The sequence below is a fragment of the Bufo bufo genome, chromosome 10 (genome assembly GCF_905171765.1).
Source record: "Bufo bufo chromosome 10, aBufBuf1.1, whole genome shotgun sequence".
NCBI lineage: Eukaryota > Metazoa > Chordata > Amphibia > Anura > Bufonidae > Bufo > Bufo bufo.
Window position 1 is genome coordinate 110504307 of NC_053398.1, and position 17262 is coordinate 110521568.

The 17262-nt window shown below is 45.8% G+C and overlaps 1 protein-coding gene across 2 annotated transcripts in view; it reads right to left on the reverse strand.

Annotated features, from left to right (window-relative positions):
• ZNF423 (zinc finger protein 423) overlaps nucleotides 1–17262 on the reverse strand; it is a 251791-nt gene that overhangs the window by 214775 nt on the left and 19754 nt on the right. The window contains exons 1-2 of one of the 2 annotated variants that reach the window (XM_040409707.1): nucleotides 7659–7725; nucleotides 994–1047 (exon numbers count right to left, since the gene is read on the reverse strand). Coding sequence is in view for 1 of the 2 variants with exons in the window: in XM_040409704.1 (XP_040265638.1) it covers nucleotides 994–1047 (54 nt within the window). In the remaining variant the exon portion in view is untranslated. Of the gene's footprint in view, nucleotides 1–993; nucleotides 1048–7658; nucleotides 7726–17262 lie in introns of those variants that run through there. The other variant, XM_040409704.1, reaches the window with a different exon arrangement.

Sequence of the window (17262 nt, forward strand, 5' to 3'; positions counted from 1 at the left end):
GGAGGGGAGGGGAAGGGAGCAGGGAAGCTACCGAACATGTCAGTCCACCACTGAATGCAAAAGGTGGACCAGAAGGATAAATAGCGGGTAGCGCTACCAAAAGACTGTAATGTAGATAACTGACCGAACAATATTTTTATTGCATGTATAATGCAATAATACTTCATTTGCAATGTTCTGTTCATTGCATAGTGATACTTTTTGTGGGCCAATTCCTTTAAATTATACCAGGTAGTGGTACCACCCTAAACAATTTCTACTCTGCCAATGACATTATCCTTTCAACTACTCTCACACCATCTCACTGCTCTCCATCAAGGACTCTCCTCCCTAGTCATTTGACCCATTTATCTACTCCATTCTTCTCATAGATTGCAAGCTCATATGGTCAGGAATGCTTCTCCTAATGCATTATTGGAGATTTAACAAAACTGGTGGATGGGAAAACTGCTTTAGTTGACATCACCGGCTCTGATAGGAAGGCTTTAGCACTGCCCTAACCGTTTTACAGGCTAGGGCAGCGCTAAAGCCCGCCCATCAGTGTCGGTGACGTCACCAGGCTCACTGCTGGGCGGAAGCCTCCGCCTGGCAGCCCCATGGAGAGCCCGGTACATCACCGGAACTCCAGAAAATGCTTTTTCCCTGCGCGATTTAGCGCAGGGTAAAGGAGAGCATCGGAGCATAAACTGCTCCGATGCTCAAGTCAGGGGGGGGCTGCCTGGGTGAAAATGGGGATATTTAATATTATTTTATTATTAATATATTTGGCTCACTGTTGTGAAGTAACTTGTTTTCCTGTGTGATTAGGACAGGTTCTGTGTGTACTAATAGGACGGCAGCCATTTTATTTCTCCTACGGCTGCTCCTGAGACAAAACAAGCCATTATAACTAATGAAAGCTATTCGGGAATATACGTATTTATAATAGTCATATTTAAATTTTTAGTTTTTTTATAATTCCCAGAGAACCCCTTGAAATAAATAGGTCCATACCTGTTTGGTTCAGTGAGGAATCCCAGTTTAATCCAAAGTCATCAGAATCTTCCACTGAAAAACATAAGTAGGTACAAAGCAGGTTAGCGTACATGCGTGCAAGCAGATTTACATTATTTTTCAAGAATGTTCTTGTCTTATCGTTGGGCGTTACAAATGCACTCTCTCTAATAAGGCGACGACTTATAATGGACACTTTAATCCCAAACTCTGAACATCTCACGAAGCACTGTTCAATCCATCATCCGAAAATGGAAGTAGTATGGCGCAACTGCAAACTACCAAGACATGGCCATCCACCTAAACTGACAGCCCAAGCAAAGAGAGCACTAATTAGAGAAACCTCCAAGAGGCCCATGATCACTCTGGAGGAGCTGCAGAGATCCACAGCTCAGGTGGGAGAAACTGTCCACTGGACAACTATTAGTCGTGTACTCCACAAATCTGGCCTTTATGGAAGAGTGAAAAGTTTGTGGGTGTAATGTGAAAAAAAAATTGGAAAAGTTCAAGGGGTATGGATGCTTTTTCAGTCTAGTTCAGAGGCGGAGGAGGGCGGAGGCAGCGAGTCTCATTGGACTGATCTCCTGGGGAGAACTGTGGGGTTCTTCATGTGAGTACTCTGAAAGTACTGACTGTCATCACAGAAGTTACAGACGGCAGAAATCGGCGAGTCTGTCACTACACTATGCTGCCCCCAGCGACGGCAGCATAGAGCAGGAGACAGATTCCCTTTAATACGGAATGATCATGTTCAGTCTTAAAGGGGTTGTTCAACCTCCAAAGAATAACACCACATTTAAAAGCCCCTCCGTTAAAGGCACAGCTGTTTCTGGTCCCCGGTGGACTGGAAATTGAGATGTCCTGTCCATGGTCATTTGACCGCGGAAGCCATTCACTGCCTTTAGTGGTGATGTGTCCCCATGTGGTAAGTGACCACTGAGTCTCGAGCGAGGGACTTCCCTCTGTGACATCTATATGTCCAGTCTTTGCATGTGGACAGCGGTTCCTCAGAGGAGGCGGCCCATTTAATAAATATATGGAGATATTTCTATATTTCCTAACACTCCTGACTCTGTCATGTCTGATTTTACTTCTACACGTACCCCCTGAAATGTAAATCGCTACGGAATATGTTGGCGCTATAAATTAAGGATTATTATTTCAATGGAAACTTTTTGTTGACTAAAGCCTTTTGCCATCATCAATTTTTTTTATTTTTTTTTATTTCGCTCTTTTTTTTTACCTTTCTTCTTTAGGAAACGTAACGGAATGAACCGAAGAGAATCATTTGCACCGATCCGCAAGCCAGAAAAGGGTTAAACTCTGTGTCGACATGTTGCCTCTACGGATGTGAATATACATATGAGAAAAATAAAAACACCACAATGGATGCCACCTCTAATTGGTCAGAGTGAAGAAGCGGACTCTTTCATGCACACGGACTAATTGCTGTAATAATAGCGAAGCAGAAATCAAGGCTATTGCTGCTGGCGAGCTGCGGGGAGCAGCGTGTAATCAACCTGAGATATCGGACAGGCAATCTCATAGAGAGCATAGGAGCAGCTGGACTTCAACTAGAAAATTAATGGCAGCTTGTGGGGAGTGTTTTAGGTTTTTTTGCCAGTTTTTTTAATTTTTTTTTATTATATTAGAAACTAAACTTTAGACAGTTGCAAAACAAGTATTACCGGGGTTTTATACGATTATATGGACAACGGTAAGACAGCTGAGTGAATATGGGATTCCAGTTCACAAAAGAAAACCTCTGGATGGCTCCTGGGGAGCCCCATGGCACCCACCTCTTCTGGTTCTACTTGGTGTTGGGCACCAAGGCTTTTCTCTAAAGTTACATGCACACAGTGCACATTACATGCAGATTTTCAGTGCAGAAAATCCATAGCATGGGGCGGCATTCACACGACCGCATCCGTTTTGGAGGCCGCCTATTTTGGATCCACAAAACTCAGAGTGTGGGTTGTGTATTTTGCGCATTAGCACGTCCTGCCCTTTGTTACAAATGCCTATTCCTGCCCACAAAATGGACAAGAATAGGACACGTTCTATCTTTTTTGCGGGGCCGTGGAACGGACATACGGATGTGGAGAGCGCGCGGTGTCCAGTCCGCATCTTTTGCAGCGCCATTAAAATGAATGGGTCCGCATCCGATCCGCAAAAAATGGAGTTGAGGTTTTCAAAATCTCATGTACACAGAGCAGAAAGGTGCGCCATATATACCAAAATCCAGGTGTACTAAATGTGGGCCAAAGTATTCTTGGGCGCAAACACAATTTTTTTGCATTTGTTTTGGCATTTTTCTGGGTCCATGGCTGTCCTTCAGAACACGGCATGCTCTGGGTATGCTATTTTTTTTAAGGTGTTTTCCTATACTGTACTACTCTATAGAAAAAAATATATATGAAACAACATGTGAAATATTAACAAACAAAAAAAATGCTTGTAAAAAAAAAACCCACCCAAATTAGACTACATGGGCTTAGAGATTCAGAACAGTAATGGTCAGTTCGCTGCCATCTTTAGTAAGGTAGACTCACCCGTCCGGCGATGCACAGGTAAGCCCTTACCTGTGCCGGGAGCCGGTCTGAAATCAAATGCAGTCACCGGGAGCAGGCAGTTCCAAGAACAGCCGCCAGGGGCCTTCATCGGGCTGTTCTCGGAACCTGTGCATCGCCGAACGGGTGAACTGACCATCACCATCGCCGAACACTGCGAACTGACCATCACTGATTCAGAATTACCAAATACCACAACGCAGGCAACGCACAATATGGCTGACTTTTTATTTTTCACCTCTCTGGCTGCTCTGCCTTCACTGGAATTATATAATAATAAACCAGGACAAACCGAGCTATATGTAGGTCCCAGTGCTGTCCAAAGAATACACTGCATTGTATGGCGCAGCCCGTAAATCTGCCATGTGTCACCATGTCAACATCCATGATCATATGATGTGACATCCATTCTTTACTACATGAGCCCCAACTTATGGAGTTGGACAGACCCCTCCAAACATATTATTACCCCTTCCCACAAAATATTGGTGGGACATGTCACTCCCTTGCAGACATCACCCCTTTTTGTTTCTTTCGTTCTTGTTTGGTTCTTGAATCCTTGCGAAGAACAGAGCAAACGTCCATCTTGACTGGTGACCTCCTCGCTTGCTGGAGAACACCTCTGAACCCGGTTCCCGTCATTCGGCTCTTCTGCTCAGAAAAGAGGAGATGAAAAGCTTACAGGACGCATATGGCGGAAATGTATTTTGCAGATCCTGTCCTGAGAGGAAATGCGTCCTAACAAGAAGGAGAAATCTCTGGAAGTAAATGACTCACAGCCAACTCTGAGATTAAAACTCTTTCCATAGCCTTCTTCCAAGAGGCAGATGCTGGTTCAGCTCAGTGCAGCACGCACAGAACACAATGGAGGCTTCCAATATTAACACTTGACGGTTTTATTTTCCTTCCGCTGACACTCCGAGTGATTTTACTACAGTACAGAAACTATTAAAGATGCCTTACAACTAAAACAGTGACCACCAGCACTCCTTGGCTTATTCTGTTGAAGCCACCCATTATTGTTTACGGAAAACAGACATCTTTTATTATTGAGCAAACAGTGATCAAGAGGCCTAAGGCTTGGTGCAAATCTGGAGGTTGCCCATGTGGCTGATGTGATAGGTCTAGATTTTGCAAGAGCATTTGATACTGTACCACACGAGAGCCTTGTTTTGAAGCCACAGATGTAGGGACAAGGGCACAATATATGCACATGGGTAAAGAACTGGTTACGGAACAGAAAGCAAAGTCTTTGTAAATGGTATGTAGTCAAAATGGGCTAAAGTCATCAGTGTGTTACCACAAGGATCTGTGCTGGGAGCACCGGGGTACCACAAGGATCCGTACTGGGAGCAGTGGGGTGCCACAAGGTTCTGTACTTGGAAGCTGCGGCATATGTACTGGGAGCAGCAGGGTAGAATCTGTACTGGGAGCAGTCAGGAACTACAAGGATCTGTACTGGAAGCAGTCAAGTACCACAAGGATCTGTACTGGGAGCAGTGGGGTGCCACAAGGATCTGTACTGGGAGCAGTGGGGTGCCACAAGGATCCGTACGGTCAGCAGTGGGGTGCCACAAGGATCCGTACTGGGAGCAGTGGGGTGCCACAAGGTTCTGTACTTGGAAGCTGCGGCATATGTACTGGGAGCAGCAGGGTAGAATCTGTACTGGGAGCAGTCAGGAACTACAAGGATCTGTACTGGTAGCAGTCAGGTACTACAAGGATCTGTACTGGAAGCAGTCAAGTACCACAAGGATCTGTACTGGGAGCAGTGGGGTGCCACAAGGATCTGTACTGGGAGCAGTGGGATGCCACAAGGATCCGTACGGTCAGCAGTGGGGTGCCACAAGGATCCGTACTGGGAGCAGTGGGGTGCCACAAGGTTCTGTACTTGGAAGCAGCAGCATATGTACTGGGAGCAGCAGGGTAGAATCTGTACTCTGAGCAGTCAAGAACTACAGGAATCTGTACTGGGAGCAGTCGAGTATCACAAGAATCTGTACTGGTAGCAGTCAGGTACTACAAGGTTCTGTACTGGTAGCAGTCAAGTATCAGAAGGATCAGTACTGGGAGCAGCGGGGTACCACAAGTATCCGTACTGGGAGCAGTCGGGTACTGCAAGGATCTGTACTGGAAACAGGCGGGTACCACAAGGATCTGTACTGGGAGCAGTGGGGTACCACAAGGATCTGGGTTAGCCCCAATTCTCTTTAATCTCTTTATCAATGATCTTGTGGAAGGGACTGAGAGTAAAGTGTCAGTTTTTGATGATGACACAAATCTTTATAGGATAGTGACTGAAAACGCAATTGTCAGATATTACAGAAAGACCTAGATAAGCCAGCAGAGTGGCAAGAACATGGCACATTCATTTTTAATATTAATAAAAGTAAAGTGATGCACCTAGGCCACAGTAATTGTGAGGCTGCATACACATTTAATAGAATAAAACTGGGGACAACAGAATAAGAAAAGGACTTGAGTATTCTGGTTACAAGTAAGCATGGAGGGAGCTCTCTCTTAGGCCTCTTGCACACGACCGTATGTATTTTGCGGTCCGCAAAAAATAGTTCCGCAAAAAATACAGATAACGTCCGTGTGCATTCCGTATTTTGCGGAATGGAACAGCTGGCCCCTAATAGAACAGTTATATCCTTGTTCGTAATGCGTACAATAATAAGACATGTTCTATTTATTTGCAGGACGGAAATACGGAAACGGAAGGCACACGGAGTACTTTCCATTTTTTTGCAGACCCACTGAAATGAATGGTTCCGTACAAACAAAACGGAACGGAAACAGAATGAAAATACGTTCGTGTGCAAGACGCCCTTATAATGAGAGAGACTAGAAAAAATTCAGGCTTAGGGCTCATGCACACAAACGTATTTTCTTTCCGCTTCCGTTACGTTTTTTTGTGGACCGTATGCGGAACCATTCACTTCAATGGGTCTGCAAAAACAATGGAAGGTACTCCGTGTGCATTCCGTTACCGTATTTCCGTTCCACAAAAAAGTAGTGCATGTCATATTATTGTCCGCAAATCACGGTCCAAGGCCCCATTCAAGTCAATGGGTCCGCAAAAAATACGGAGCACACAAGGAACACATCCGTATGTCATCCTTATTTCATCCATATTTTGCGGATCCGTACTGCAGAAATGCTTTGCCCAGCCCATATTGCTCATGTGTTTGGTGATTAATAAGTTACTGTTTCCGTTACCAATCCGCAAAAAACGGATCGCATATGGAAACCATACGGATATGTTTTGTGGAATAACGGAACAAAAGAGGACTTAAATCACAGAAGAAGAAAAAAACTCAGATACGGAACAACGGATCCATGAAAAACGGACCGCAAAACAACAACGGTCGTGTGCATGAGCCCTTATTCTGATGCAACACCATGCCTACAGTTGAAATACCAGAATCCCTGTTCATCCCATTAAGGCTTATGGTGACCATTGGTAGTCCCCAGTATTGTTACATCAGTGGGTGTGGAACCACTGTGTCAACCAACAGATATGACTCTAGGCTAATCCTAAGGGTATTATCCTGGCAGTCATCTGGTATTCACTGTTTAACCCCTATACAGGGATCTGGACTTCACTGCAGTGGAGCCACCATGCCGCTACCTCCTGGAGAAGTCTCTGTGAGGTTGACAGCTGACCCACGGGGGTCAGAGACATTGTTGTGGGGCACTGAGGGATCATTCAAAACCACAGTCAGGGACAGGCCGAGCTAAGGGCAAAAGAGTATGAGCAATCCGATAAACAGTCTGAGGTCAGGGCAGGCAGTGAAGGGACAATACGGAGGTCAGGCACAGGTAAGGCAGCAGAGGGTCAGATTCCAGTAAACAGGCAAAAGTCGGTACAGGGAAAGGCGCCTTCCTGAGATAAACTATCAAGATGTCTGTGGTTATTACTCTTTGCATCCAACACAAAAGTGAATCCTCAATAATAACTTATACATCATACTGTGACAGAAGAAAATGGGTCAAGATGCTTGCACATGCTAGTGATGCTTGCAATATCTAACCATTACATAAAATATAACCAACATATCAAACAATAGCTATGCACAAGACACAACTTACATAGCAGGAGATCTTCTGATGTCACAATGGCAACTGAAATGTACTTCCAGAGGACAACTTCAACTCCCGAGCCTCCTTACACCTTCAAAATGGAGACTGAAATGTTCTTCCAGAGGAACAACTCCTCAGACTCCTTATTCCTTCAAAATGGAAACTGAAATGTTCTTCCAGAGGTCTTCAACTCCTGAACCTCCTTATACCTTCAAGTCCAACTTAACTAGTGTTTCTGCTGCTGCTGTGGTAGGAGTCTGTATGCTATGCACTACTCCTCCCTTAGTTTGCATGATACAAACACAGACGCATTTTCATTTACCAAAAGGAATTAGGCTTGGTTAGGAAAGATATCCCACAGAGAAATATGTTGTAAAGACATGACTGTTCTTGACTTTGTAACTAAGGAAAAAGTGGGTTGCAGAGCCAAGAAACTCCCAGATGGCATACTACCTACGTAGGACTGGAGTACCAAGGGAGGGCAATCCCTGGGGACGGGCCTATAAATAGGAAAACAACAAAGTTTACAACGATTGAGAGAAAAAGAAGGAAGCTAGGGTGGACTGCTAGACTGTAAAGCTGGTCATAGAAAAGTTGAGTGAGGAAGATACCGATACTTAAGGGCCTCTTTCACACTTGCGTTGTTGGGATCCGGCATGCACTTCCGTTGCCGGAGGTGCCTGCCGGATCCGTAACAACGCAAGTGTACTGAAAGCATTTGAAGACGGAACCGTCTTCCAAATGCTTTCAGTGTTACTATGGCACCCAGGACGCTATTAAAGTCCTGGTTGCCATAGTAGTAGCGGGGAGCGGGGGAGCGGTATACTTACAGTCCGTGCGGCTCCCCGGGCGCTCCAGAATGACGTCAGAGCGCCCCATGCGCATGGATGACGTGATCCATGTGATCACGTGATCCATGCGCTTGGGGCGCCCTGACGTCACTCTGGAGCGCCCGGGGAGCCGCACGGACGGTAAGTATGCTGCTCCCCTGCTCCCCGCTACACTTACCATGGCTGTCAGGACTTTAACGTCCCGGTAGCCATGGTAACTATTCAGAAAAAGCTAAACGTCGGGTCCGGCAATGCGCCGAAACGACGTTTAGCTTAAGGCCGGATCCGGATCAATGCCTTTCAATGGGCATTGATCCCGGATCCGGCCTTGCGGCAAGTCTTCAGGATTTTTGGCCGGAGCAAAAAGCGCAGCATGCTGCGGTATTTTCTCCGGCCAAAAAACGTTCCGTACCGGAACTGAAGACATCCTGATGCATCCTGAACGGATTACTCTCCATTCAGAATGCATTAGGATAATCCTGATCAGTATTCTTCCGGCATAGAGTCCCGACGACGGAACTCTATGCCGGAAGACAATAACGCAAGTGTGAAAGAGCCCTAAGAAAGTTTATAAAGTGTGATAAGGTGGACAGTGCGGGAAGAGGTGTATATCCCACTCAGATACCTCAGCTAGGTGGGATAGCTAAAGTCCAGGATATAATAGTCTTAGCAGCATGTAGTTTGTTGAGACAAGGTTCTTGTTGGTGTAGTCTGGGCCGGATTTTATTGGGATTGGCAGATAGGATTAGAAGTGGGATCTCCCAATCCACACCCTTCCAGCACAGGTGTTCCCTTGAACCAGAGAGGATAGCAGGTGAGGTCTGCGATAATCAGACTGGGATAAAGATCCTCCCAGGGTGTCAGTTAGGGGGAGTGTGCAAACAGAGGCCTGGTGAGGCTCTGTGAGTGTGGTCTCAGCTGGGCAAGGCTGAGATACCACGAGGCTGGGAGATAGTCTGGACTAACCATGTTACAGCCTGGGGGATGGTGGACTACTGGCTGAGAAAGCCGCACCAAAGACAGTGTGTGAACTGCGCTCTGTATACGTGAGTCAGGGAATTATGTTATATATTTAGGTAGAGCCCAGATGGGCAGGCTTTCATCTTGTACCGTGTTTGTTGGTGCTGGTGTCAAAATAAATGCACTGTTTAGACTATCAACGCGGTTGTCAGCGAGAATTCTGTGACTGAGACCCCGGAGATAGAGCTAAACCCTCACAAAAGATATATATACTAAAAACATTTAAGTATTTCCAATAAGATTTTGGCCACTTGGAACAAATAATTTTACAAAATATCTTCAAAATCCTTGCACATCATCGCTCTTCTCATACTCCAACCCTCTAAAATATCATAGCAACAACTAATTGCACATAGCTCATCTTCTCATCCTCAAACCCTGTAAGATCTCATAGAAATGCATCATAGCAACAACTCGTATGCTCATACAAAGATGTGACTAAACCTTTACCTCCATGGCAGTCCACCCTGAAGGTCTACCAAGTTTTATAGCCATTTTGATAGGATCTTCCTACTGAAGTTCAGTGTGTATGGCCCACCTTGGTTCTGCTTGTTTGAACAGACCTGTCCAAGTTAGGAAGGCCATCACGGTCCTGAAAGTCAACCCTATGAAACATGCCCTAATACACAGTATACCATGAATTCATATAGTGCAGTTGGAAGTGCCCTGTAAAGGATATATTAACCCATACATCTAAATAACTTTTCCTTTCTGTGGCCTTCATTAGAAGCGCTGGAAAAACAATATCATGAAATATTTAAGCTGGCTAAATATTTACAATGCGTATTAAGGGAGATCGATCAGACTTAAATGAAGAGCTCTGGTAATATGAAGGCAAGGAGGATCAATTCTGCTTGAGGCTGCTATTAGAGCGACTGCATTGCAAAGAGCTGGAATATTGGGTTTAGTGTCTCTTTAGTAGATGGGATTTTAGGTTACAAAGGTTCTCGCTAGTTCCCATAATTCGTTTTCAGTGGCATTTTATGACATCTATGTAATAATCATGATCGATCCATTGAGAGATCCCAATCATTTCTATGGGTCTCAAAATGCATAACTGTGACTCAGTCCTGTAGAGCCGTCACGTTCTCTCCCGATCTCACCCTTTCTTTATCACTTCAGTTTGCCCCATTCTTTAATCCATTTTCACTCTTTTATTATCACTTATTTCATTTTTACAATTGTTTTTTACTTAAAGGGATCCTGTCATCAACTTTATGATGCCCATACTAACAGCAGCATAAAGTAGAGACAGGCGAGTTGATTTCAGCGGTCTGACATTTATAAGTTAAAAGTAAGTGGTTGTCGAGAACCAACATCACAATCATTGCAGACTGGGCCTGGAAAAGAGTCACGGCCACCTGAGAAGAGTCCTGGTTATTCATGAAGTCCTGCTCTCCTGCTGAGGACTGACCGTCTTCTACCTAGTTGTCTCCCTCTCTCTCTAGGAGAGAACTGCCAATCATCAGCAGATGGACGGGGAGAGCAGGAGATTATAATAACCAGGACTCTTCTCAGGTAGATTGGACTCTTCTCAAGGCCTGGGCTGCAATGATTGTGATGTTGGTTCTCAGCAACCACTTACTTTTAGCTCCTGAGTGACACACCGCTGACATCAGAATTTCTGTCACTATTTTATACTGCCCTCAGTGAGGTCAGCATAAAGTTGATAATGGGTTCCCTTTAAAAATGTTGGTTAATCTGTCTTCTGCAGTTTCCATGTTTACCAAAACACAGCAGGCTGCAGAATGCTGAATGCTGTTCTGTGCTAAATCTGTCACACAGGCTTCCTAACAGCTCATCTCTAGACCTTCTCTCCCCTCTTCTGACTGATCATTTGCTTTAAATTTGATCAAATCAGAATTTCATCAGAATTCAGGAAATGATCCCTCAAGGGAGGAGAGAGAAGGACTAGAGATGAGCCGTTAGATGGGTTTGCTTAGGGCTGACAGTTTTCCAAATTGACCATGAACGGCATTGGAATACATGAAAAGGAAATTGGAGAATTGTTTTTTATGTACGCTCGTACATGAACAGTGGAGGTCGGGTCTTTAAAGATGGGCATGCTCAGGAGCTTAGTGGGCACAGCAGACACCAGTCAACATTTTGCTGTGGTCACAGGTGACCCACAGGTGTGAGGGGTCATTTACTGGCTGCGAAGAGCAGCTACCAGTGACTGGCAGCCAGAAGCCTTGTGAAAGCTCTCAGGCCTGCTATAGTTATCGGATATGCCATCAATTTTAAATATGTGCAGGTTCCACCTCTGGGACCTACTTCTATCTCCAGATCGGGTCCCCCATGGTAAAGGAGTCCCATAGAGGTTATTGGAGAGATGGCCATGCATGCGCTCTCCATTCGCCGCTATAAATCTTCCAAAAACAGTCAAGCGCGCATGAGCAGTTTGCTCTCCTTCACTTCGGGGCCACTTACTGGAGAATTGAGCAGGTCCCAGAGGTGCCGAAAATGCCTGAACTATTGAAATAGTATTTATCCTTTTTGGTGAACGTCGTAACAGTAAAAAAAATAATAGCAAAATGGCTGAATCACTGTCACTTTGCCTCCCAAAAATATTTCATAAAAAGTCGTGAAAAAGCAATACATACCCCAACATACTATACAAACTATAAATCGCCCTGCAAAAAAACTAAGCTCCGTAGACAGCATTTTTTTCCAAAGTTTTTTATTTTTTATTCTTTTAAGTATTATAACATAAAAATGTATCATTTTGGTATCACTGTAATTGTACTGACCCACAGTATAAGCGCTCATGCACACGACCCTATGTATTTTGCAGTCCGCAAAAAACGGACCCGCAAAAAATACGGATGACACCCGTGTGCATTCCGTATTTTGTGGAACGGAACAGCTGGCCCCTGATAGAACAGTCCTATGTTCTATTTTTTTGCGGAACGGAAATACAGACATATATACGGAAACAGAATGCACACGGAGTAACTTCCGTTTTTTTGGAGGACCCATTGAAATGAATGGTTCCGTATTTGGTCCGCAACAAAAAAACTGAACGGACACGGAAAGAATATACGTTTGCGTGCATGAGCCCTAAAGGCAACGTGTCACTTTGACTGCACTGTAAAAACTAAACCTGCAAAGCTGGAACTGCATTTTTTTTTTCCAGTTCCACCCCGTTCATGACTTTCTTCCATCTTGCATGTAATGGCCATTAGAAAGTAAAACTTATCCCGTAAAAAATAAAAAAAGCCCCAAAAAAATATTAAAACAGTTATGGCTCTTGGGGACAGGAAGGGGTTAATACTGTTTCTTCGGAGCGTTTAAGGACAGGCCAATTACTACGAGCAAGTAAAAAAAAAAAAAAGTTATTGTTCCTTATAACATTTTCCGCGCACCCAGGCACCCTGACCACTGGGCCTTTTGTTCAGCAGATGTTCATAAAGCGCATTTAATTTGACCTTGGCTGGGAAAGCCGAAGCCGGCCACCACTCGTGATAATGAATCTACAAGATGCCTTCTATTGTGTGGAAGCAAAGCCGAACGCGGCCACCTTGGACACTTTCCCTGTTAGGCAGTGGTAGGGCGGTGAAGGGGTTAAACCAGAGCCCACATGCTGGATTTGCAGCGCGGTAGATTTTCGGCTATTCTTCATTGCGGTATAGACAGGTGGTTTAGCACTGACACCCGAGTCCTGTCGGCCTTCATAAAGACCAGGCGGGAGCGCGCCGTCACCTGATACAGACCTTTTATGGTCGAGGAAAAGGCTTTACTCTAATTCCGCTCGGAACAGTTGCGCTAATAACCTGGAGCGAAGGCCTCGCAAGCTGTTTGCATGCTGGGTCCAGCGCCATTACCAAGATGATCTGAAATTATGCAGCTATTCCATCAGAGCCTCATGCAGATTAAGTGACCTGGCGGATGCCAGACGCCGCACAATGGAGGTGGTCCGACCAAAGTATAGATTACACAGCCGTGACATTCACGTAGAAAGAGGTATTAAAATGAATGTCTTCATTAAACCGATATGGAGTTGTATCCCCTTCCCCCACCTCCTCTATATTAATACTAAAAGCACTGACCGGCGAGTGCTACATCTGGAAGCAAAAGACAAGCCATGCATCCACGAGAACACAATGATAAGGGTACATCCACATGGTGCGCGTTATGCGCAGATTTGCTGCGCAGTCGTTTTTAGATTTTCAAAATCTCACGTTCATGTTGTAGAAATAAAGATTTTGAAATCTGTGGCCTGATGATTGTTTGTGCGGATTTTCCGTGCATATTATTTAGGCCTCTTGCACACAGATCGTATGACCTCCGAGACATATGGTCCGTGAGCGGGCCATATGTCCCGGAGCGGCATTGATCGTGCGCACGGAAGCGCACAGCATCATAGATTACAATGATGCTGTGCGCACGTCGGGCCGCCCACGGGGCTATTGTCCCAACCTCATAAGATCATATGAGTGCAAGACAATAGTCCCGCGGCCGGCCCGATGTGCACAGTATCATTGTAATCTATGATGCTGTGCGCTTCCGTGCGCACGATCAATGCCGCTCCGGGACATATGGCCCGCTCACGGACTGCATATCTCGGAGGGCATTCGGTCGTGTCTGTGCAAGAAGCCTTAGTCTGTGTTAGATCCGGATTGCACATGGACCCATTCATTTCTATGTCATCCGTGTGCTGTCCGCATCCGCGCTGCTGGGCCGCAAATCGTAGAACCTGTCCTATTCTGTCTTGCAGACAAGAATGGTCTTTTTTTCATTTTTATTTTTTTACAGAGGGTCTCATGGAAATTGCGGGATGAACACAGACCACATCTGTGTTTTGTGGACCGCCAAACGGATACGGTCTTGTGCAGGAGGCAATGGGAGATCTGGGGCAGATCTGCGTCAAAATCTGCAAGTGAAGGTACGACCATGTGGCGCGGTCATGTCGAGTACTGCATCTGGCTTTTGTTGCACTGTTAGTGGCTATACGGTATTGAAGGTGTCGGGCAGCCATTAACAATGCAGACTGACTAAACCGTGTCGTCTCATTAGTTCAGCAAAAGCCAGCTGCGGCCCCTACAGCCACGCCGCATACGACCGCACTGTGATGTCGTACCCTTACACATGCGGATTTGGTATGGAAATGCAGCAAAAATTGCAAGATAAATCTATACACTACACTACACTGCCATGTGTATATACTCTAAGTGCTAGTACAGCTCATCAACACATAATAAGGGCACTTGCACTTCCGTTTCCGCTCCGTTTTTTTGTTTTTTTTTACAGGTCTGTATACGGAACTATTGATTTCAGTGGGGCTTAAAAAAACGGAAATTACTCCATATGTCCGCAGGTCCGTTCGGCAACAAAATAGAACATGTCCTATTCTTGTCCGTTTTGAGGACAAGAACAGGCACGGTTACAACGGATCCACACAAAAAAAAAACTAATGCACCATGGATGTCACACGGATGTCATCCATTCTTTTTTGCAGATCGCAAAATACTTATAGTCATGTGCATGAGCCCTTATCCATAGTCTGACAATCTGGCATTTACCAGCAAAAATTCCTCTGATTAAAAAAAAACATTCTTTTTTCTATAATTTTCATTTAAATTATTTTTTCCTGGAAGTTTCCTCTATCTGAACATCTACAAAGCAACAGATAAACTTCAGAATACGTCATATTTCAGTCATTTCTGCACAAGAGAAGCAGAGAAGAACATGGCCTGTATTTGGGACATTAAGGGCTCTTGCACACGTCCATTGCCCCGCCGTGGCCGTATTGCGGCCCGCATACGGTAGGTCCGCAATACACGGGGCACCGGCCGTGTGCACCCAGAATCACGGATGCGGACCCAGTCGCTTGACTGGGTCCGCAAACCCGGAGATGCGGTGCGGAAGCACTACGGAGTGCTTCCGTGGTGCTTCTGGCCATGCCTTCGCACTGCAAAAAAGTAGTGCATGCACTACTTTTTTGCGGTGCGGACTAGGGCTGAAACGATTACTCGATTAAATCGAGTAATTTGACACAAAAAAATCCTCAATGCTAATTTTTTGCATCGAAGATTCGTTTGTGTCATGTGACCACGGAGCGGGAGTGAAGCGCTTGCTATTACTCCCGCTCCGTGGTCTCCCGCGGCGCTTGGAATACTTACCTTTCCAGCAGGCGGCCTCCGGACGCTCCACAGTACGTCCATGGTCCCGCGCTGCTCTGACCTCCTGACGTACGCACGCTGTGACCTGACGCACTGTGACGTCAGGAGCAGAGCAGCGCAGAACGATGGAGTGTCGGCAGCGCCCCTGCTGGAAAGGTACGTTGGTGAAACCGAGGGGGCGGGGGCGCAACTAAGGCCGGGCGCCTGGAGTGCACAGCATCATAGAAACCAGTGACGCTGTGCAATCCGGGTGTCAGGAGGAGCATGGCAGCAGAGCTGATGGCACAATGGGGGCAGAGCTGATGGCACAATGGGGGCAGAGCTGATGGCACAATGGGGGCAGAGCTGATGGCACAATGGGGGCAGAGCTGATGGCACAAGGGGGCATAGCTGATGGCACAAGGGGGCAGAGCTGATGGCACAAGGGGGCAGAGCTGATGGCACAAGGGGGCAGAGCTGATGGCACAATGGGGGCAGAGCTGATGGCACAAGGGGGCAGAGCTGATGGCACAAGGGGGCAGAGCTGATGGCACTGGGTGGGGAGAGCTGATGGCACTGGGTGGGGAGAGCTGATGGCACTGGGTGGGGAGAGCTCTTGGCACTGGGTGATAGTGGAGCTGATGGCACTGGGGGGAACTGATGCACTTGGGCTGATCGCACAGGGGGGAACAAAGGGTGTTGGGGACTAATGGCAGGGGGTCTGAGTTTTTATAAAGGAAAACAGTCTATTATTTTTTTCTTATTAGATTACTCGATTAATCGTAAAAAATAATCGATAGAATACTCGATTACTAAAATAATCGTTTACTGCAGCCCTAGTGCGGACCATCTGAAGCGGATCGCGGACCCCATTCAAGTGAATGGGTCCGCGATCTGCATGCGGCTGCCCCACGGTCCATTTTTTTTTCAAGCCCTATTGAAGGTATATATCAAAAATATGTTTGTGTGCATGGGCCCTTTCTCTGCGGATTTTCTGAAGTAGAATTACATACAGCAGTTCAGCAACAGCAAAGTGGATGACATTTAAAAAAAAATCCCATCCACACACTGTAGAAACTTTCCGCAAAAGAATCTGCACAAAACTTAGCCTTTGGGGCCACCCTCAAATAACTTCACATACAGCACCACCCCCAAATAACTTGACATGCGGCGCCATCGGCACATAACTTGACATGCGGATAAATTTATGCTGCAGATTTCTTCTGCAGATGTGGCAATATCTGCATGCAATATATGGATTTTGAAGAACCACCTAAATATGTGTGGCCGCATCCTAATGGCGCAAATCAATAACGGGACAGCGGTCAGGGTCATCACAGTGTAACGGTGATCCAATATAAATGAATGGGATTGCAGCGCGACTCACATGTTTGCTGCGACCCTGACACAAGAGTCTAAAAAAAAAAACAGCTGTTGGATTTTTATTGACTCACGCGTCGGGGTCGCAGCAAACATGCAAGTCAGGTTGCGATCCCATTAATTTCTATCGGATTACCGCTACACTGAGATGCCCCTGCGATCCTGCCCTGTAGCCTTCATGATCTGTTAATGTTCTGATCAGCTAATGTCAATTTCAAATGAATCAAAAGTCAAATAAATCAACTAACGTCTCCTGATCTCCTGAGGGAACGATTCCATGCA